The sequence below is a fragment of the Hipposideros armiger genome, unplaced genomic scaffold (genome assembly GCF_001890085.2).
Source record: "Hipposideros armiger isolate ML-2016 unplaced genomic scaffold, ASM189008v1 scaffold_168, whole genome shotgun sequence".
Taxonomy (NCBI): domain Eukaryota; kingdom Metazoa; phylum Chordata; class Mammalia; order Chiroptera; family Hipposideridae; genus Hipposideros; species Hipposideros armiger.
Window position 1 is genome coordinate 2510587 of NW_017731518.1, and position 23520 is coordinate 2534106.

The 23520-nt window shown below is 41.2% G+C and overlaps 1 protein-coding gene across 1 annotated transcript in view; it reads right to left on the reverse strand.

The window, feature by feature from the left end:
* Nucleotides 1-12280, reverse strand: part of DRAM1 (DNA damage regulated autophagy modulator 1) — a 58185-nt gene extending 45905 nt beyond the window's left edge. Inside the window, exon 1 of the mRNA XM_019651862.1 lies at nucleotides 10787-12280. Coding sequence (XP_019507407.1) covers nucleotides 10787-10917 — 131 coding nt within the window. The 5' untranslated portion in view covers nucleotides 10918-12280. The remainder of the gene's footprint in view (nucleotides 1-10786) is intronic.
* Nucleotides 12281-23520: the final 11240 nt, after the last annotated feature.

Genomic DNA, 23520 nt, shown 5'->3' on the forward strand with positions numbered 1-23520 from the left:
AAAAAAAACTACAAAAAATGGGGAAAACAATGTATTCATAACCAGCTGTTTGGTTAAATGCAACCATCCTTAAAAAATGTTTTATTTGACTCCACATATAATTATAAAATGTCTCCACTCATCAACAAAATATTTACGGGACATCTACTATGTATCAGACATAGTCTGAGAAACAAATTCCCCAATCTGTCAGATAAGAATGGTCGGTATGTGGTTTATTTCCATTGAAGTGACAAAAATGACACCTAACAACATTTGCTGAAATTTTGCTCAAGACTATTTCAAAAAGACTTTCCACACAGCAAATGAAAATGTGCTAATATGTTACATCATATATCATGTCACATCTTCTGCCTGATGTTGGAATCCAGGTGAGCATAACACCAAGGAGGTACCAAAAGTCCCTGTGGACAGCCTCTCTCTTTGTGTTATTATTTTTTTTAAGGTCAAACTAACTGATCTCATTGTGCAAAGGCAGAGGTAGTAGTCTTTGGTCAGCATAGCTTTACTTGGGTGCCTGATTCAGGAAACTGGAGAATGGGGGACAAAATCTGTTGCCTCCCAATCCAGCAGTAGTCATCTCCTCACCCAACTCCGACCATATGATTCTGGACCATGTGGCTTAAGCAATATGGTCTGGCCCTGCCCCAGTCCCATCTACCTCCTCCTCACCTTGTAAATGAGGCACTTCCTGAAAACTACAACAGGGATAGGAACTAACTGTTCATTTGCATGTGGCTTCAAAGCTGTTGAGGTTGGTATGTGGACATAGTAGGTTCTATGATAGGTTGTGCCTAGGAAATCAGTTTACGGCTGTATTTCCTTTATGCACATTTCTACAAGTTAATTTCATCATGGAAAATTCCAAGTTATTTGTCTAACATCCTTCTGCAAACTAATTTATAACATTAAGCCAGTGTATAATCACTTGGTGCTCAAAGGAATGGAAACAATACAAAAAAAAGACATATATGGCAATATAAGCTTGGTCAAATGCTGTTCTTTAAATCATTGTATACATGTGATTCTATTATTCCAAAGCCTGGAGTCGTGATTTATTGGGAGGATTGAGATGATAAAATGCAAAATTATCTGCATGCTCAGACTGAGGTTTTTGGGTTGCCGTAAGACCCTGGGTCCATTGCTCGTAAGATTAATCAGGACTTAGAACCTAAAAACACTTAATGCACCAGTAAAAGGAGACCATTACTTCCTTTATCTTCACGATATTTAAATATATTATTTATAAGGAATAAGTGATAATAACAAGCCATTACATTACATTTTGTTAGATGCTTATTATTATTAGGGCTAACTTTTTGGAAGCTTCATTTGGTGACGATTGTTCTAGAGGGGGAGGCATCTTAAAGCTATGTCAACTATTTTTAAATGTAAAAAGAATTTCCTACTCATAAATGCAAACAACTTGCTCTTTTACTCACACTACCTACATGCAATTTGCCCTCTCTCCATCAATCTGAGTTTCCCCTTTGTTCACTCATAGAACAATTTTAAAAAAAATTGTTAAGCACTTCCTGAGTGTCGGGAACTGTGCCAGTTGGTGGGGATACAAAGATGAAAACATTACTCACTACCTACAAGAAGCTTAATATCTAACAAAAAATTCCAGGAGTCAATGATTCAACACAGTTACTGAGAGCCTTCAGGCAGTTTTATAGGCATGGTGACTGTAGTTGTAAATAAAACAGAAAACGCCCCTCTTTTGTGGAACTTCTATTCTTGTGAAAGGTAATAAAAATAGTCTTGGAGTGATAAATGCTGTGAAATAAAGGAAACCTGGATAAGAAGAGGGGGCTAGGTGAGCCACCTACTTGAGAGAGGGTAACCTGGGAAGGGTACTTGACCAGAGATCTGAATGAAGTGGAATATTTGGGCTAGGAAAATTACAAGCAGAGAGAAGGGCAACATCAAAGGCCTCAAGGTGGCAATATGTTAGAGGAACTGCAAGGAAGTGGTGTGGCTGGAGGGGAGTGAGCAAGGGTGTGTGTGTGTGTGTGTGTGTGTGTGTGTGTGTGTGTGTGTGTGTGTGTGTGTGTGTGTGTGTGTGTATGGGGTCATGGCAGAGCCCCCTGGGTCACAGTAAAGACTCTGAATGTTATTCTAAGCATGATGCAATGCTGTTGAGGGCTAAGAGCAGGGAAGTGATATGAAGCTGATGTTTTTAAAGAATGTTGTGAAAAGACAATACAGGGGCAAGTAGACCACGGGGGACCATATTAGGGAACTATTTAGTAGTTTGTTAAGAGGTGACAATGGCTGGGACCACTGCGGTAATGTAGGAGGAGATGATCAGAGGTCAAATTTGGAAGGTTTTTTTAAGACGAGTCTCTAGAAACCATCTCTGCTTGGAGTACAGCTGCTAATATTACAAAAGAAAACAATTAACATTTCCTCAGCACTTACACTCAGCCAGGCATATCTTATTTGGTCTTCACAACATTAGAGGGAAAGCAGTTGTTATCGCCGTCTTAAAAATGAAGAAACTTGAGCCTTAGAAAAGTATTGCGCTCAAGGTCACATAGATAGTAAGTGGGGAAGCCAGGCCATGCATACAGAGCTGGATAATTTCAATAAATAAAACTTAGGAACTCTTCTCTGCTGTGCTCTATTACATTTCATCTTATGACAACATATTTCCAAATGAATTTACAGTATTGTCTATTTACAACCACGTTGGCACCAGCTGTTCCTTCTGGAGCCATTAGCAAGTTATCTTTGGCATGCAATAACTCTACAATGCATGTTTCTTGGTGGACTGAAATGCAATTACTGTTGGGTATTTAGGACTATTAAGTGGAGCACTCTTTAAATGGAAATTGAGTCCTTATTAAAAGTTGTCAGCCCTGGGGCGGCCGAGTGGATCAGTTGGTTAAAAGCGCGAGCTCTGAGCAACACGGTCACCAGTTCAATTCCCACATGGGCCAGTGAGCTGCGCCCAAGCTGAGCTGCCAAAAGGTGGCAGGATGGCTCAGCTAGTGAGAGCACGTGTTCCTAACAAGGTTGTTGGTTCGACTCCCACATGAGATGGTGGGCTATGCTCACCTGGAACTAAGAATGAACACAGCACCTTGAGCTGAGTGGCCACAAGCTGCAGCCAGGTGGCCAGAAGGCGACTGGACTTGGAGCTGAGCTAGCTGCGCCCTCCACAACTAAGGTTGAAGGACAACAATTCTCCAACACTGTTCCCCGTCCCCAATTCACCAATAAAATCTTAAAAATAAGTGAATAAATAAATAAATAAAGTTGTCAGCCCTGCATCAGTTAAGACTTTTGAGCAATACTCTAATGTCTTTTAAAAAGTAAGAATAAAAGAGAAAACATTGGGCCGGCCGAGTGGCTCAGTTGGTTAAGAGCTCGCTCAAGAATTTGAGCTCTGAGCAACAGCGGTTCGATGCCTGGCCCAAGCCGAGCTGCCGCTGAGCTGCCAACAGGTGGCAGGCTCAGCTAAAAAAAAAAAGTTCACAATTTTATTTAATTTAGTGGGTGAGGATTTTTAATGTCATCAAGCAACAATGGAAAATTTAAATTGAACAGAGAAATTCTTTACAGTTGGCTCAAGAGCAGAACACTGCCTCCATCATCCCCTCAATTAATTTTTAACCTGTAAAAGTTTGGGATCTTCAGTTTTCTCATTATGTTTTTATTTGAATTAACTAATTTGGGTAATGCTTTTTTTGAAGAAAATATTAAATGATAAATTATCACTTAAAAGAATAATGCTTTTTTTTTTCTTTTAGCTGAGCCATCCTGCCACCTGTTGGCAGCTCAGCAGTAGCTCAGCTCGGGCAGGGACTCGAACCGCTGTTGCTCAGAGCTCGCACTCTTGAGCGAGCTCTTAACCAACTGAGCCACTCGGCCAGCCCTGATGATACTTTTTCTTAGCTAGAAGTTTTAAATGGCATGTCTCCCTTTTTGTTCTTATGACACTATGGCTTAAAGATACTATGAGGTCATAATCACTGCACTGTAAAGACTAACATATCATCAACATCATGTCAGAATATGTGACTCTAAGCACACAGACCTCATTCTCTGATTCTTTATTATCCGGGACACCATTGTTACAGTTGAACAGGAAAACAAACGTCACCACTGCCTGAGAGTCGATGTAGCAGTTAGCAATAAAAAATACTGGTTTAAGCAGGAAGTCATCAAAAATGATAGATACATGCACACCACAAACATACACGTACATTCCCTTGCCTGCCTATTGATGTAAGTCAAGGCCATTACACAAGTACGAGTCCACTATATGTCTTCCTGCTAGATAAACCACATCTACTCTGGCTGACCTCATTTCCAGTTTTGGTTTCTCTAAAGCAGAGAGAAATCTTAAAGACGCTTTTCAAGCAATTTGAGTGCAGAGTCCTTCTAGTTTTTTGTCAGTTGTTATAAATCTCCATATTTGTCATAAACACTATTAAACAGGCTGCACTTCTTTGACTTGTCTCTTTTGAATCTTTCCAAAGCATTCGACCAAGTATTTTTATAAATTATGATTCTCTTTTTGCATTTATAGACCAACAGTTTGTGTATATTGAGTTAAATCACTCCATTACAATAAAAAAATACAACTGGCATAAACACATTTGGGAACAAACACAGCTGGCATTGATAAGCGTACATAGAAACAGGTGAAAGGAGAAAGCAGGCAACTCAGAGAGCGGCCACCGCTGGGAGAGGTTTTCAGGGTCCACCGATTTTAGTCAGTGTACTTTTCAGAAAATGAGATTATCAGTTAAACAAGCAAGTTCATTAAGGTGAGGTTGGTTCAGAAAGCTTCTGCTACATCCACAAAACAAACTGATCACTTATAAAATTAGCCCTCAAACAAATGTCCTTTCCTACTTAACACTAGCATCTATCCAGACCAACGTGGACTGGTCCCTTGATAATACTAATGGCAAATGCTTACAGAGAACTTACTATGTTCTTGGGTCAGGGTGTTAAAGAGTTCTCAGTGGGCTCATGTGTTAACTCATGAGGGAGGTGCTATTAACCCATAAGGAAGCAGAGAGAAGTTAAGTAACTTGTGCAGAGTCCTATAGCCAGGGCACATGGTGTAGTCTAACCAAAGTTGTTCCTTTATCCAGCATACTATGTTCCCTCTCAGTATGATTATCAAATAATTCTAGTAAATAGTCAATAGGTGACCCAGTTTTCCTCCACCAATCATTAAGCGGTGGTCATGAGGAGGGATAATGGGAGTGACCAAAGACCACATTCTATGCAGCAAACAGCACTTGCACAAAATGTGAGACTAGACTAATAAAAGCAACCAGGATGCATAATTGGCAAAACTTTCAAAGTAAAGGGCCACAGAATATTCTGGAAGCATGAGACACAGCCAAAAAGAAGATATAAAGAGTGGCTTATCATCTGGGAGGGTTGATAAGTAAATAGTCAAATTGACTACAAAGGGAGACTAAAAATCTTGTAAACATGGAGAATTTCATGAAGTCAGTAGAAATGGTGTTGGAGAAAAGAGTTGGAATCCCAATCAAAGTAAATGAACAATGAATGCTGGCAGAATCAATTAACAATTGAAGAGAAGCTAACAAGGGTAATAAAACAGGCCCACCTGGTGTAAATTATCTTAATCAGCATTCAACTAATATTTACTAAGCACCTCCTATGTGTCTGGCACTGTCATAAATGCTGAGGATGGAGCAGATGAACAGACCCTATCTCTACCCTCATGAGACACAGACAAAAAACAAGATCAATGTCTTTCCACATGGATTAAGAATGGTCATTGGGAAAATTGAAGTCATAAAACATTTCTGCAAAAATGAGCCTCTTCACATCCCTCTTCAAAAGACAAATGTGAAATCAAGGGCTTTGTGTCATGCAATCATAAAACTGTATTGGAAAAGTATGTAGCCTTCCCTTAAAAAATCAGCACCTGAATCATTTTAAGATTTTTGGTTCCTTATAAGAATTTTGACTTTTCATTTTTTGTTCATTATGAGAAGTGTTCATTATAATGGATTTTGTTCATTATAAGAATTAGCACCTTGTTGTGATTATAACCAAAATTTTGTGATTGTTAACTAAATGAAAGATAAAATAATTTCCATAATTTTCAGATTCATTTTTGAGTTAAAAACCCAACTACTTATTTACTATGGCATTTTTGGTTCCCCTTTTAAGGTGGCTTAATTCTATGTTTTCTGCCACTCATCACTGATCAGGATTTGTGGTCATCAGGAGGAACCCTGGGAGTGACCAAAGACCCCAATTTATCCAGAAAACAGCACTTGCAAAAAAAAAGTGAAAATAGGCTAATCAAGGATGCAACCAGGATGCAGAATTGGCAAAACTTTAAAGTAAAAGGCCACAGAATATTCTGGAAGCATGAAACACAAGCCAAAGAAGATGTAACAGATAATGGCTTACCAGCTGGGAGGAGCTAATAAGTAATGTTGATCCAAGATAGCCTGAGGATTTGGGCACAGATGAAATATTAGAAACTACGTATAACAAATTAACCATGATGGTGCTCAAGAATATGGGTGCAGCCTTGCAAAAATCTAAACTAATCCTTTCAGGGTTGATTTTTATTTTTCCTTGGTTTTGACATCCTTGCATTAACGATTTCATAATACAGAAATGTTGCTCTGTTCTACTCCAACTTGTTAAATTTAGTGGCTGTTTGAATCTCATATTTCTAATTTAATTTTCTGATAGAAAACCCATTCATCTGTCTGAAAAATAAATGCATACAAAAAGGTATTCCAAGTTTGCAAGATGTGACTTTTGAGAGAAACTAGGTAAAAGATATACGGGATCTTTCTGCATTATTTTTTGTAGCTGCATGTAAATCTACAATCATCTCAAATATAAAAAGGTGAATTTTTAAAAAGTATGGTGAAAAAGTGTTTCTGTCATAGTTCCCATCTGCCTAAGGTCTCCCTATGATTTACTCCTTCCATCATATAGCTAAATCACTTTTATTAGTTTCTTTATGCAAGCAAACACAAAATGTATACTATTTCCCCCCCTCAATCCCCAACCCCCACCTCTTCCACTAACTGGTAACATATTTTGTTCTGCATCTTGCTTTTTCCATGTAACAATATACTGGAAATTTTTACATTGATTTACTTAATGTATTAATTTAAAGAGAGAGTATTCTATGCATAGAGAGCTTGGTTTGAGGTATGCTTTGAATAAACCATAATTTATAGCCAGTACTCTCCTGATGGATATTTGCATGGTTCCCAAGCTTTTGTTATTGACAGCAATGCTATTAGTACTAACCTTGTAAATATATACAATACTTTTGTCATTTTGACAGATAAAGCCAAGTTCCTCCATAGAAATTGAATCAATTTACATTCCCACCAGCAACAAATGGGAGGCTGTTTCCACAAAGTCTCACCTATAGAGTATGTCAAGCATTTGGGTTTCAGCCAACCCAGCAGATGAAAAATGGCATCAATGAGTTTAGATTTGAATTTTTATTCGATTCATGATATTGAGCATCTTTCCATGTGTCTAAGAGCTATTTGCCCATTTGGCCAATATACTGAAGAACAAGTGTTATAGGGAAGGACCTGGTAAGGAAGCTGAGTTTGAATGCCATACTGGAGAGAGGTGCTCCCAGTGTTGTCGCTCTTAATTAACATGCAATGACTTTTATTCAGTGTCCGACATGGTTAAAAAAATAAAACATCAGAGCCTCAGATGGCTTGAACAATGTCATCACCTAAAAGGAGGCTCATTTTAAATAGAGATGATCCCCAACTTAAGATGATTCTACTTGTGATTTTTTTTTTTTTTTTACTTTCTGGTGGTGTGAAAGTGATAACACATTCAACAGAAACTGTACCTCAAATTTGGAATTTTGATCTTTCCCCGGGCTAGCGATATGCAGTCTGATACTCTCGTGACGCTGGGCAGCAACAGTGAGCCCCAGTCAGCCATGAGATCATGAGGATCAACAACTCATACTCTAGAAACGTCCAGTCACTAAGTTGTACACCTGAAACTAATATTGTATGCCAACCACTCTTTAACAAAAAAATTTTAAAAAGGTTTAAAAAGAAAAACACAAAAACTGATACTCTGCAGTATACTGTGTTGCCAGCATTCTTTGTTTTACTTCAATGCTTCAAATGTTCTTTAGGCCCAGTGTGCTAATGGTTAGTGGTTTATGGTGAGAATCTATACAACCAATCTGTTTTCACTTTCAGTACAGTCTTCAATAAATTACATGAGATAGTCAACACTTTATCATACAATAGGCTTTGTGTTAGATGATTTTGCTCAATTCTAGGCTAATGTATGTGTTCTGAGCACGTTCAAGATAGGCTAGGCTAAGCTATTGTTAAGTTAGGTTGCTAAATGCATTTTTGACTTAACAATATTTTCAGCTTGAGATGAGTTTATCAGGAGGTGACCCCAAAGTCGAAGGGTATCTGTACATCCAAATCACTGACCAATCACCGATGATTGAATCAGGCCTTCCCTAAAGGGAAATGCCCTGCTTTAGGGGGGGAAATTGCAATAACCATAGTGAGTGCTTGAGAAATAGTAATTCCACAGATATATTGAGAACCTTCATGAATCTTACATTCCAGAGAGGGGAGACAAATAATCAACATAATAAGTAAATCATATCGTTTGTTAGAAGGTGATAGAGCTTTGGTGAATAATACGCCTAGATATGGGGGATCATAAATAGGCCTATCAGAGCAGGCCTCACTGAGCTAATATTTGAACGAAGAAGGAGGTAAGGGCAAAATCTGGAGGTCGAACACGCTGGCAGAGGAATAACCAGTGCCAAGGCCCCAAGGAGGCAGTGTCCCTGACATGTGTGAGACACAGAAAGGAAGCCAGTGTGGTTGGAGGTGGAGGGAGTGAGGGTAAGGAAGAAGAGGATACAATGAGAGCAGAGAGGAGTTAGAGGAGATAAGGTAGAACATTTCTGGGCAAAACTGATAAATGTGGCACTACTTCCACCAAGTTTTGTTGTCTAGCTCTTATCTACCTATATATTGTCCTTGCCTGAATGACTTGGTTTTCTAGGAGGGGCAGAAGCAATTTAGTGCTCCAGCTGTTCTTGTAGGCAGAGAGAGTTGACAACTTCAAAGCCCCAAGCACATGTGGGCAAGCAATACACGTTTGTTTGTAGACTGATGGCTCCTGGCAACAAGGGGACAATCTTTCATGCCTTTTCTTCCTGTAATTCCGCTTTTTCTAAAGGCTTTCTTCCCTTGTTAAATTTAAAACTTCTCCCTTGGAATGTCTGTGATTTGAACATCTCACACGTGGTTCGTCTTGTCAGCTCCTTTCCCTATTTCTGAATGTCTTCCATTTCAGGTTCACCTTAGGGTGATATTAATCACAACTATATCAGACACCTCTACAAAGACTCAAACCCTGCATCTCACTGCCTGGCCAATGCGTATCAAATATTATCTGTCCCTGACCTTCAGATCCGGGACAAACACAGCTACTCTTTTCTCAGTAAAAAGCATTGCAGGGAGAGAAGCTTTTTACACAAGTCGAAGAGGATCTGTGCTGCTTCAGAATCGAGAGGAGTGAGGCAGCGGCAGTTGGGACTGAGATGAGCCATGAGAAACTAAGCCCAGGTTTCTGCAGGGGCACAAGGCCTAATGGGCAAGTCGGCTCGCTGGGAGGAGCACCTGTTTCGGCATGGGCTAAAGCACCATCAATACCATAGATTTGCCCTATTCTCCAGAATGCTCTCTTCCTTGCATCTCTAAACTCCAGTCTCCTCTTGCTTCACCTTCATTCCCTTCCTCACCCACATTACAGAACATTGTGCACAAGGCAGGATGGCTGCAGGGAGGAGATGCCCTACAATCGATAATCTCTACAAACATGGGTGTCACCAACTTTATTATCCCCTCACCAGCCAATACAGATGCAGAGGAGGCACACCACTTGGATAAAGATGAATTGTTCTAATAAACACTGCCATGGGCAAGTCACAGAGTTGGGAGGTACACGAAGAGGATCAGGACATGTGTGCTGGGCACTGATGAAGTGACCCTAAAAAGGTGGAGGCTAAAACTCATAAGAAACGAAACAGCACCATGACAACAACGCGAGATGTCGCACGCAAGTCGACAATTTGAGGGCTCTGGCTTTGGGGGCACAGAACACAGAGGGATCTTGGGCAGCTCCATCTAGGAGAGCAAAAACCTGACCCCCACTGACCTGGAGGTACCACAGCGTTGTTAATGGCATGGAATGGACCTGGGTGTGGATTCTGCTTCCACCATTTCCTGGCTGTGACATCAGTATCACATTGATGGTATTTCAACATCTGCTTAAACGTACTTTCCTTTCATGAAAAATGAGCCAGACATCCACTGCCAGAGGATGCTGGGAAGCAGAAGTGAAACATGTAAGCTGTTTTAGGGCACACCTGGATCTGCAACTTGCACTCCCAAAAGCAGCATCCATCGGGACGCATCCTGTTTCAATATCGCCAAACAAGCATCTTCTAGAGATTCCGTCCCATACCCAGTCTGCAAGTTCTACTGTACATCCCGAACCCCTGGTGATGCCACTGTGTTCAGTGTTCAGAGTAAAGTCAGAACTGCCTAGCTCCGCACCCCCTGACTCCCTACACATCTGCCAGGATGCATACTTGCCTCTCCTCGTGGTCAGACCTCTGTCTTTCCGCAGGGCACCCCAGCTGGGTCTGGTCCCCTGCCCTCCCCATCAGCAGCGCTTCCCTGAGTTGTCTCTGCCTGGTCCCCTGCCCTCCGCTCACCCTGCCCCTCACCTGATGTAGGGGAGGAAGGGGTTGACATGCCCGGAGAGCACGGCGACCACGTAGGAGATGATGAAGGCGGCGGACGACCATGTCACCAGGAGGAAGGGGACGAAGGCCATTCCCTTCAGGAAGCACAGCATCGCGCCGCCGGGAGTGCGCTGCGCTCAGAGGGTCGGGACGCCGGGCTGTTCCTGGCTGCTCCGGGGGGTGGGGGCGGGAGCCGCCACGTGCCGGCCCGCCAGGCGGCGGCCACCAAGCGGACAGCGACGGGCTGCGGGACAGGAGCCTCCGCGACGGCGAGGGCAGGCCCAGCCCCGGAGCGAGGGGAAGAGCGGAGAGCCGAGAGCCGGGAAGGCTGCGGACCGCGAGGCGGCGGGCCGGGGTGGGTGGGGCCCCTGCGGCCCGGGCTTGTTGCGAAATGAGTGAAGTCACAAAGCGGTGCCCCGCCGACTTGGAGGTACGCGGGGACGCTGCTCCTTTCGCTTTTGGTTCGGGCTCCGCAGAGGTGACCGCGGGCGGGGGGCGCGGGCGGGAACGCCCGCCTCTCAGAGCTGCAGGTTGCGCAACTCCGGGAGAAACTGATCAACGCCTCCCAGCCCCTCCTTCCCTCGGGGTTTCCGGGGTACGGGACCACGAACGCCCAGGGCTTCCCCGTCGAGGTCCCGCTGCCCGCACGTCGCGAGGGAGACGATGCCCACTGCATGGTGACATCTACGCCATCCCGCCGCACTGCTATTACTGCTGCTGCTGCTCCTGCTGCAGGGGTCCGGGAGAGGTGTTCGGTGACGTTCAGCAGGCCACGCCGCACGGATGTGACACGCACCTGGGTTGTGCCCACCTGAAAACCAAGCGAGTGTATGGCGGGTGGGAGTCTGGGTGGGACTGAGCCAGGCTGGGCGGCCCCTTGTACCGCCCACAGCTTTTTCACCAAAGCGGACTTGGAGTGTTTGTTTCTTCGAAATTAGATTCCCCTTTCTCCTCTCACTGAGCAGACTTAGCCCAGGAATGGAGCCACGACCTAAGACAAGTACAGGTGACTTCATACATTTGAAACTCTGCAAAAGTTATGTGTGTCCTGGAGGCACTTGCAAGCATGGTGATTCTGAGATATAATTTAGGGATTCTGAGCCCAAGGTATGGGTGATTGGGTCATTGGTGACCAAACGTGGGTTCATTTCAGCCGCATAAACATTTTTTGGTTGTCACATCGTGCTAGGGCACAGAATACAAAGATTAAATAGTTCTATGGGATCTAGAGAACTGACATTCAAAATAAAATAAAATTGTATGGAACATTCAATAGATAAGAGGAGATAAAAAAAATAAAATAAAATAGATGCACAAAGCTGAGAGGCAGGAACCAGTGCTGGGACAAAGAACTAGGGAGGAGTTCCTGACAGATGATGTTAAGAGTTTCCCAAAGTAAAGGATTGTTCACCAGGCAATGAAAGGTGAGACTAGCACTCCAGGCCCAAACGCGAGAAAAGGCATAGTGTGTGAAATTGCTTGTTTTTCTAGAACTAAAACAGCACTCAGATAAGTGTAAGACGGAATGGAGAGGTAGGCCAAGAGGCCCTGTCACCAGAGCCCTGCTAAGAATCTTTGTTTTTGTTTATTTTGGTTTGGTTTGGGTGTTTTGTTTTTTTCGGTTTTGTTTTTTGGTAGTAAGGAGAGTGTAGGAATATGTATAGACTCGTATTGCCGGAGATCATTGTGGCTGTGGGGCGAGTAAGCACCATGTTGAATAAAGCAAAAGCTTTACATTAAGGCTTTTTAGCGATCACAAAGCTGTCATCCATGGTGACCCGTTGTACATCTCTACCTAGGTTTCGGAGTTCTGAAAACCACTCTTTCCCTCCCCTTCCTTTTCTTTCTTTTTTCCTACTTGACTACTGAAGCATCTGATTTTAAAAACCCTCCCTGAGGCCGAGGAATTATGACATCAAATGGAATTCACTTGATCATCTTGTCATTCTGTTGCTTATGTAGTTCCCTTAATCCAATTGGCTAATTACCCTTAACACAAGCAATTACAAGTGTGGCCTGACTATAACAGCAATAAGTGTTTTCTTGTTTAAAAGAAGTATGTATATGTGTACATATTTAAAATTGGTATGTAACTCACCGTATATGTATACATATGATGTCAAGCAGCCCTGAGAAGCACTGTGCTGCTCCCTCTTCTAAAAGCTTTCGGCCCCATAGACCTTATAACACCCTCTCCTTGGAATAGTCAAGTTATATGGTATGTGGATGAGAAAAGGGGTTCTGTGGAAAGTAACCTCACATGGTGATCTGATCATAAATTCCTAACTGGGCAGGCCCTGCCCCAGGCATATAACTTCTTTAGTGAAAGGTTTATCTTTGCCTTAAGTAAGCCTTGTCCACTGTTTCTGTGCATCTAAATTGACACACCTTTGAAATAAGCCTTAACCACCCTCAAAGAGAGCAAATACTCTTGTTAACTATCCTGTAATCCAATCCCCAGCTTGCTTTCCCCCACTTCCATGTAATCTTCTTTACATTCCTTAATTTCATAAAAGAAACTGCAAAACTGTGATTCTCTGGAGCATGTAAGATCTTACTCCCCGGCATGTCATCAGTTTTGTTCAAATAAGCTCTTGTGAAAATTCTCTACAGGTGTGGACATTTCTTATGTCAAAACAGGTACAAAATATGCAATTTATACAATATTATATCACAACATAAACATTGTGAAACATGACTTAATGTTGATGGCTGCTGACTGAAGTCCCAGAAAACAACCTTACTGGTGAAGGAAACCAAAATATGTCACCCCAAAATGTGCCTCTTTGACATAATTACTTTGAGCTGAAGGCAATTTGAGCTGAAGCAAAAGCAGGAAAAGCTCTCTCTACCCTCCCCCTTCTTTTCTGTCTAAAGGCAGGATATAAATTTCCTTTCTACTGCTCTAGACTCTTAGCCCAGAGATGGCCCCAGAGGAATTTGCAAACAAACCTTACCGAGTTAGTTTCCCCCATAAAAGTTTACCTTCCCAGTTTCCCCTCCTTGGAAGCCTAAGACCATTTTCCTTTGTCCTGTTAACAGAGACCCAGCTGAGAACCTAAATATTTATCCTCCCCTACACTGGGTACCTTAAGGATATATTAAAAAAGTTATGCTTCTCCCCTTAAATTGATTCCTGACTTTCTGTCAAAGGAAGTCCTACTGACTCACAGGAAGGGTCTCAAAAAACTGTCCTTTTGAGGATGAAGCTATTCTTCTTTGGTAGTCACCATTCATTGGAAGGCAGTGTGCTTCTTGATCTAAAGAATCCCAAAGTTCAGGAGTTATCTACTTTTTATGGATGAGGACACTGAGCTTAAGTCATGCAGCTAATGAATCGAGGTGCAGAATTTGAATCCAGGTCTATGTGACTCACGAGCCTACAATCCTAACGATTGTGAAGAGCTCTCTCACTCTCCTACTTCCTCAAACTCCAGAATTACAGAAGGAAATGCCTTAAAATTTATGTAGTTATAGTTTATTTTTGTACGTGTGTATGTATTTATGCAATGGAAATATGCAATTTATACAATATTATATCACAACATAAACATTGTGAAACATGACTTAATGTTGATGGCTGCTGACTGATCAGGGTGGTGCTTGCTGAAGGTTGGGGTAGTGTGGCAATTTCTTAAAATAAGACAACAATGAAGTCTGCTGCATCGATTGACTCTTCCTTTCCCTAACGATTTCTCTGTAGCATGTGATGCTGTTTGACAGCTTTATATCCACAGTAGAATTTCTTTGAAAATTACAGTCAGTCCTCTCAAAACCTGCCACTGTTATATCAGCTAAGTTTATGTAGTATTCTAAATCCTTTGTTTTCCTTTGAACAATCTTCACAGTGTCTTCACCAGGAGTAGAGTCCATCTCAAGAAACCACTTTCTCTGCTCGTCCGTAAGAAGCAACTCCTCATCTATTGGAAGTTTACCATGAGTTTGCAGCAATTCAGTCCCATCTTCAGGCTCCACTTCTAGTTCTAGTTCTCTTGCTATTCCTACCACATCTGTAGTTACTTCCGCTACTGAAGTCTTGAACCCCTCAAAGTCATCCAGGGGGGTTGGGTTCAAATCCTTCCAAACTCCTGTTAATGTTGATATTTTGAACTCTTCCCATGGATCACAAATGTTCATTTTGTTTGTTTGTTTGTTTGTTTTTTAAGCTGAGCCATCCTACCACCTGTTGGCAGCTTAGCTTGGGCCAGGAATCAAACCAGCAACCCTGTTGCTCAGAGCTCACGCTCTTAACCAACTGAGCCACTTGGCCAGCCCCTACAAATGTTCTTAATGGCATCTAGAATGGTGAATCCTTTCCAGAAGGTTTTCAATTTCCTTTGCCCAGATCCAACTCCAACAGCAAAAAGATTACGAATTGCCGAAGGCTCAGATGATGATTAGAATTTTTTAGCAGTAAAGTAGTTTTTAATTATGATATGTACATTATTTTTTTAGATATGATGCTATTGCACACTTAACAGATTATAGTATAGTATAAACAGCTTTTATATATAGTAGGAAACCAAAAACTTTGTGTAATTTGCTTTATTGTGATATTCACTTTATTGTGGTAGCCTGGAACCGAACCCACAATATATCCAAGGTATGCCTGTGTTTCCCCCAGTTTTTTTCAGTTTTTTTACTTTCCTAGTCTAAAATAATTAGAAGCAGAAGCTGGGGTACTGCATTAGGTCCACTGCTTTTATTAGGAATCAATCATCATTTATTGCAAAAGCAACTTTTTAAAATTTAGTTCAGCAGCTCTATCACATGTCATTAATACCAGATAAGAGAGTGTAAAAATTAACACTGGTACATTTCATTCCCCTCACCATGTCTTTACTTATTCTATATATTTTTAATAACAGGCAGTAAAAGCCTCAATTACTTCTCCATTCTAAAAGTTGCCATAACCCCTCTCACTGAATGTGGACTGAATTTAGTGACTTGCTTCAGAAGACTAGAGTATGAAAAGGGAAATAAAATATCTTTACAGAGGAGAAATCTGCCAGACATCACCAGAACCAGATGATCTAAGTTAATGTCAGTGGTAATAAACTGATACTCTATACATTGATAGAATAAGATATAATAAAATGATGCAATGAGAAGGCACTTAACCTCTGTGGTAGTTTTCCCCAAACCCATACTTGCAGTTTAATCATAAGAAAACAAGATAAACCCAAATTGAGGGCCATTCTATAAGTTAACTGATTAGTACCTTCAAAAGTGTCAAGGTTATGAAAAACAAGGAAAGACTAAGAAACTGTCACATACTAGAAGGGACAAAGGAAACATGATGCCTAAATGCAATATGGTATATCCAGTTGGATCCTAGAACAGAAAAGGGACCTCAGTGGGAAAACTAGTGAAATTTGAATAAAACCTATACCTTAGTGAATGGTTATGTGCCAATTTTGATTTCTTAGTTTTGACAAATGTTCCTTGTTTATGTAAGATGTTAACATTAGGAGACTCTGGGTCTCCTTCTATCTTTCATTTCTGTGCCATATTTGCAACTTTTCTATAAATCTAAAATTATTCCAAAAAAAGTTTTGTTTTTTTTAAAGTGTACTTTAAAAGTTGCACTTGGGGGCTGGCCGAGTGGCTCAGTTGGTTAAGAACACGAGCTCTGAGCAACAGGATTGCCAGTTCGATTCCCACATTGGCCAGTGAGCTGCTCCCGAGCTGAGCTGCCAACAGGTGGCAGGATGGCTCAACTGGTGAGAGCACATGCTCCTAACAACAAGGTTGCCGGCTCGACTTCCACATGGGATGGTGGGCTGCGCCCCTCGCAACTAAGATTGAACACAGCACCTTGAGCTGAGCTGCCCTGAGCTGCGGCCAGGTGGCCAGATGGCAACTGGACTTGGAGCTGAGCTAGCTGTGACCTCTACAACTAAGATTGAAGGACAACTTGGCTGTTCCTCTTCCCCAATTCCCCAATAAAATCTTAAAAAAAGAAAAAAAGTTGCACTAATTTATTATTCACCACAAACTCACTGCTAAGGTCTTATATTTAAAATCTCACAGTCACCTATGGCAACCATAATACCTTTCAGTTTATCCCAATTTTATTTTACTTTTATTGAAGTATAGCTGGCATGCAACATTATATTTAATTTCAGGTATACAACACACTGATTGGACACATATCTTACAATGTGATCACCACACTCATCTGGTAACCATCTGTCACCATGCAAAGTCATCGTACTTTTCTAAATTATACTGTAGAAGCAGAAAACATATATTGTGGCAGAAAGGATTAGATGGCCACCTAGAATGAAAGATCCCTGCTCCTTTTCCATTGTGTAGTTCTTGCTGGGCAGGGATTTCTCATACAGGAACTTCATTTGCCTACAGAGGCATCCTTTCTTCCTGGTGGGATCATAGGACTAGTTCTTACTACTGGAAGATGTGAGTCACTTCCCAGTATGAGTGGTAAAAAATGGGTATCCCTTCTTCATTTTTTCATTTCCTGCATCAGCTGGCTGAATGCCAATGCCCTCGATGACTTTGGAAGTCCTGTGTTACGGACAGAGACTGTCAACCTACGTCTACTTAACTTGACTTGTCTAACTCATCTGAATTTGGTTGACATGTGGTATTTCTAGATTCACAGAGAGGGTCAGGTAGATGTTAACTAACAGTGCTATGAACAACAAACAAATACAGAACTAAAGTGAACAAAAGATTATTGCAATTCAATACATTTAGAATTAAAACCAAAATCGTATATTTTTTTCATGAATGACAGGGTTTATAGGGATCATTCCATCCAAGTGGCATGTCACCATCCTTCTTTCTCCTTCCAAGAGTTTATTGAAACAGTCAAATTTGTCTGAGTGAATGTGTGTAACCATTGCTCTGAAAAACAAAACAAAACATTGCCATCTCTTTAAAAGCACTGTGTATAAGCTCTGCTCTCCCTTTTATGATCAGGAGTAAAGTTAAAATATACTATTGGGAATAAGGGTTAGGTAGAATCTCATCCCCGTATATTCCTGCTTCTGGCAAAGGGACATTGTCACAATGGGGATGTTACAATCTGGGGTGTTGGTCACCATGTGAATGAACCAACCATGGTGTGTGTGTGTGTGTGTGTGTGTGTTATAGCAGGGGCCCCTGAGCAGTGAATGGACTCTGGACCCTCTTCCCAGGTATGGAGACAAGTTGCCCCTCTCTTTACAAAGGCAGGAAATTTCAACATACTCTCAATATGTTTTTAATAGGACAAAGATTACATTTTTCTAGTGCCTAAGCTGTACTCATTTGTACATAATTAACCTTTAAAGATATAACGTTCATTTCCTTTTTTTTGTTTTTGTTTGTTTGTTTGTTTGTTTTAACTGAGCCATCCTGCCGCCTGTTGGCAGCTCAGCTCGGGCCGGAACTCGAACCGCTGTTGCTCAGAGCTCACACTCTTGAGCGAGATCTTAACCAGCTGAGCCACTCGGCCAGCCCTGTTCATTTCCTTTTTAGATTGTTCATCTGGCAAACTTTCTTCAGGGTATTCTAGATTGTAGGCTCCACAAGGGCAGGACTTTCTGCTTTGTTCACTGCTATATCCGCAGGCTTGGAGCAAGGCTTGACAAAGATGCTCAATATTTGCTGAATGTATTCACTTCAACAATGACCTTCCTCACGAAGTCTTCCCTTAACTCCCCCAAGGTCTGACCTCTGTGCCACTCCTCTGCATCGTGAAGCATCCTGGGTGACTTCTGTTATATGTTTCACAATGTTAACTTGTAAGCCTATCCACTGGACTCGAAACTCTGTGAGCTGGAATTGAATCTTCTATATTTGTTTCTCTAGTGCTCACCACTAGCACAAAATAAATGGCTAATAAATGTTTATTGAAAAAATATGTACAGATGAATGCTTGATACTAGTTTAATACTATTATATTACCTCAAGAATCTGGGCTTTATACAATGTATCTACCATCAGCATATTAGCATCTTATAGGAGGCACTATTATATCATAGTGTACACTATGTACAGAAATAGTGTATTACTGAATACAGAAATCAGAAAGATACAAGGCTTAGACGTTTCCATTACTTAAAGGAAGAGAAACTAGAGCCCCCCGTGGGAGTGATACCTGTTCATGTAGATAACCTGGTCATGACAAGTTATTATAGGTTTGGGCAATGGCACCAGATACAGTTTCAATTTCACAATATTTTCTGCAGATGTTTCTATGCTACCAGAGATGAAGAACACATGTGAGAAATTTGGGAATTTCCATTATGACAATGAGAGTGAGAATTTCTTGTAAATTTGAAGAGGTCAGTTTTTTTCCTCCCTTCCTCTTATGAATAGTTTCTAAATTAATTTGCAAATATGGGAACTCATATGACCTGACTTTTTCAGTTTAGCTAACCTTAAATGTCTATGTATTTCAACAGTCCTACATAGGTTTTTCTTATGAGGTACAATTCATGCTTTAGTTGTCATTATCTATGGAAAAGCTGAGGTATGATGCTGAAGTTTACAATAATCTCATGAATTTATTTCTCTGCATAATAAAGGTATTATACAAAGTGAGGAAAGATTTTGTCAGCTGTTCTTTTGATAGCCTGACATGAGTTGGGTAAGATTTGAAAATGGCTAGGATAATGATAGAAAATTCAGATCAGCAGGCAATTATGTGCCTCCTCTCACCTAAAAAAAAAAAAAAGTAATTTTTTGAAGGAGACATTTCTTTCATAATTCTTTTATTTACTTAATTAATAATTTCTTATTGAAGAGCTAACCATTCAGGATTCACGGTTAATTCATTCAACAAACATTGAGGATGTACAATTTGTCAGACACTGTGCTTTGTGATTAAGCATATATAAAGAGAACACTCAGTGCCTGAAATCAAGGTCATGGTGTTCAAATGAACTTGGTTTGCTTAGGAGATGAAAAGTGGTCCAATGTGACTGGAACACGTGCCGATAAGTCTGGGGAGATCATGATGTGACAATGTGAAGGGCCTTGCTTCAGTATGTTAAGAAGATTGGATATAACCTGGAAGCAACCTTCAAGGAGGTGAAAGTTCATGAGTAGGGTGGTATCATTATCAGATTTATTCTCTGTGGTGAAAACTCCAGCAGGCCTTGAGTGCAGGGACTAGAGATCCCAGTGAGGATTAATGATGGGTGGGTCCTTTTAAGAAATGCTAACAACTAGGCTAAGGGAACCCACTGTGAATGGAGGAAAGGAATTTGATGGCTAATTGGATGAGTGCAATAAGAGAGAAGAATTGATGAGATGGAGTTGATTTCCTGCTTTGAGAGGTTCAGTACATATGAATGATCAACTGAGCCAGGAAACAGAAGTGTTGAGGATTCTGAGTTTGGTTTTAGATATACAATAGTTTAATGAGTGTAAGATGCTTGTAGGATACCTAGGTGAAGTCAATTGCTAGGTGGTTGGAAATTGACTTGGGAGCTATCACTGGATGGGGATGGTCCACCATTAAAATAAGTGAGATCACCAAGGGGGTAAATGCTGCAGTGAAATCATGCATAAGAATAAAGAAGACTGGTTTGGGTAGATAAACAGTCATTGACAATCTTTATAAGAAACATTTCAGTAGAGTGGTAGAAAGTTTCATTGAACTGAGGAGTGACGGCAGTAGGTTCAGACTTCTATTCTAAGATAATAGGTAGAGAAGTACTATGTGGATACAAATGAGTAGATACATTTAAGTGTGAGTGGAGCAGGGCCTGGTTGGGACCCACATAGTAGAGGCCCCGCAACATTCTCAGCCTTACCTTTCCTTGACCTTTCCTTGACCTACCTGTAATAGATCATCCCACTGTGGCTTGAGCTTGGAATGCCCCCTGCCCCAGTTCCCTGTTCTAGAAAATGACCCTGAAACTTAAGGTTAATACCCTTAGGCTTATTGATCACTATCTCCACGGTCTAGCATTCTTTTCAGGCTACTCCCATCATTGTTCCTGGGTTACTCCTGGAACTGTCCTGTAGCCTCTGGAGGCATGCTCAGATTTTCCCTTAAATACCCTAAACCGGTCTGAGAATGTGAAAGCAGTTTTTTGAAGGTGTTAACCTGCTGCCTTCTCAGACCACCGATGCTCTGATAATACACTGCTCTGATAATACACGCTTATTCCATGACCCAACTCCTGTGTCGGCCTATTGGCTGAGCGTTGCAGGCAGCAGGAGCCCCGTTACCCTCTGGTTTCATTAGGACAGGATCTTATCTGAGGAAAGATTTGAAGACTCACTAGCAGATGAAGTAAGTGATGAAACAAGTCATGGAGAAAGGGGAGGAGGGAATAAATAGAAGCAAAAATGTGTTTCCTTTGCAGAAATGTTTCAAGTTTACCAGTCTCAGTCACGTGCCTGCGTTTAAGCTGGGCATATCATTCTGGCTAACTTTAATAACCCGGTAACCCTGAGAGGGCTGAGGCGATAATCTCAGTGTGACGTATTCCATTTCCAGCAAGGGGTTAACATGTGACCCATGAATGACAGACAGCTCAGCGCCACATTTCCAGACAATGAACTCTCTGAGTATTTCAGGTAAAATCGTAGATCCACAGAGAGGTTCCTTAAAGGTAATCTGGTGTCATCCTCTGGATTTATACAAGAGGAAACTGTAAAACCAGAGAGGTCAGGTATTCAAGCCCACATGGCTCTGTGGTGGCAGATCTCCATCGTCATCATCATCATCACCATCCTCGCTAATGTTGGGCTTTAATGTTTTATGGTAAAAATTTTAATCATTATATCTCAACTATATAAAAATGTATAGCCTCTTAATTTTCTATAAAAGGTGGACAAGGATGAGGTGGGAAAACACTCAGAATATCTAGTCAAAGGATGGTGTAACTGGTACAATATTGTAGAAATACCTCCTCCAGTTCATTTTTTCTCTGTAGTCTGTTTCCTTCTCTTACAAACATTCTTAATTTGAAGGCTGGGAGAGGTTTATTGCCTCAGAGAAAGGAAAAAGAAGAACTAGCTTTAGATTAAGAAATGTAGGGAAGGAAAACAAAACAAAACACTTTTTCCTCTACTCACTTTAGGACCTTGTAAATTAGACTGGCAAAAGACAGATTAACTAGAGAAAAACAAACAAGTTTATTAACATGTGCAACACACACACACACACACACACACACACACACACACACACACACACACACACACATACACTGATGAGAAACCCAAAGTGGTACTTTGAATTTGGGCTTATATACCATCTTAGGCTAAACAAAGGAAAGAGGGATTTNAGCTGAGCCACTCGGCGGCCCCGGAATAGAGAATTTATGAGCAGAACAGATCACTGACTGAGGGTTGGAATGCTTTCTGAGGCTCTAGCCTGGGAGCCTGGGAAGGTAATGGTATCATTGACAGAGGCACAGAAATTTAAACAGGGAGATGATTTAGGCACTAAGATGATGAGATCTGTTTTAGGCACTGAATGCGCAGGAACAATAGGACATTATGTTGGCTGTTCTTTGTTTGCTCCCCGATTCATTCCCATACCCTTTGGTGACCCCATAGACGGCTTTACCCAGCCTCTCCTAGCCTCTGGCTTCAACCAGTGGGAGGCACCAGTAAGAGATCATCGGGTGGGACTAGATCAAGTTTGGTATTTCTCTCCCTGCCCCTTCACTGCCTAGCTGCGTCCTTCCTCGTGGTGGCTGCATGTCCAGTCCACTACTGCCACTCCTATTGGGGAGCCCCCCTTCCACAGCACCAGCTCTCGCCAGGTTCTGATAACACCATGTTCTTGAAGACATTGTTAAATATCTCATTTCCTTTTAGGCATTTCCTTGAAGATACTATAATTTGCCATAAAATAAAAGTTAGAAGGAGAAGAGCAGAGGGCAGAGGTCTAGTCTATGTGTCCTGGACCATGGAGAGAGGACACGAGGAAGACTATAACCCCAAAAAGGGAGTTAGCAAAGATCTTTAAGAAGAATCAGGAAAATATTCTATCCTGAACATAAGGTCAGGCAACGTTTCGAGAAGGGGTTATTGAAGACACTCTCAAATACTACAGAAGGGTCAAGGAAAAGACGAATACAAAAATACTACTGGATTTGTCAGGCTTCATTATTTCAGTAGTATTTCATTATTTCAAAGGGCAGCTTTAATAGAGAAAGGGTAGAAACCAGATTACCAAAAGTTAAAAAAGGGAACCCAATTTATAAACAAGTAATGGGTTTGAATAGACATTTCACCAAAAACGATAGACAAATGGCTAATAAGGATCTGAAAAGATGCTAACATCATTAGTCACTATGGAAATGAAGGAAATGCAAATCAAAACTATACTGAGTGACTATAATTAAAATGACAGACAGTGCCAAGTGTTGGAGAGGAAGAGAAGAAACTGGAAACTTCCTGCATTGCTGGTGAGAATGTAAAATAGTACAGCAATTTTGGAAATGGTTTGGCAGTTTCTTAAAAAGTTAACATAAACTTACCATACAACCCAGCAATTCTTTTCCTCCATATTTACCCAAGAGAAATGAAAACATACACCTACCTAAAGATATGCATGTGATTGCTTAGAGAGCAGCATCCTACATTATAGCCCCAAACTGGAAACAATTCATATGTCCATCAATCAATGAATGGATAAACAGAATGTAATAAGCATACAATGGAATACTACTCAGCAATGAAAAGGAATGAACTATTGATACATGCTACAACATGAGCGAACCTCAAAACATCATGCT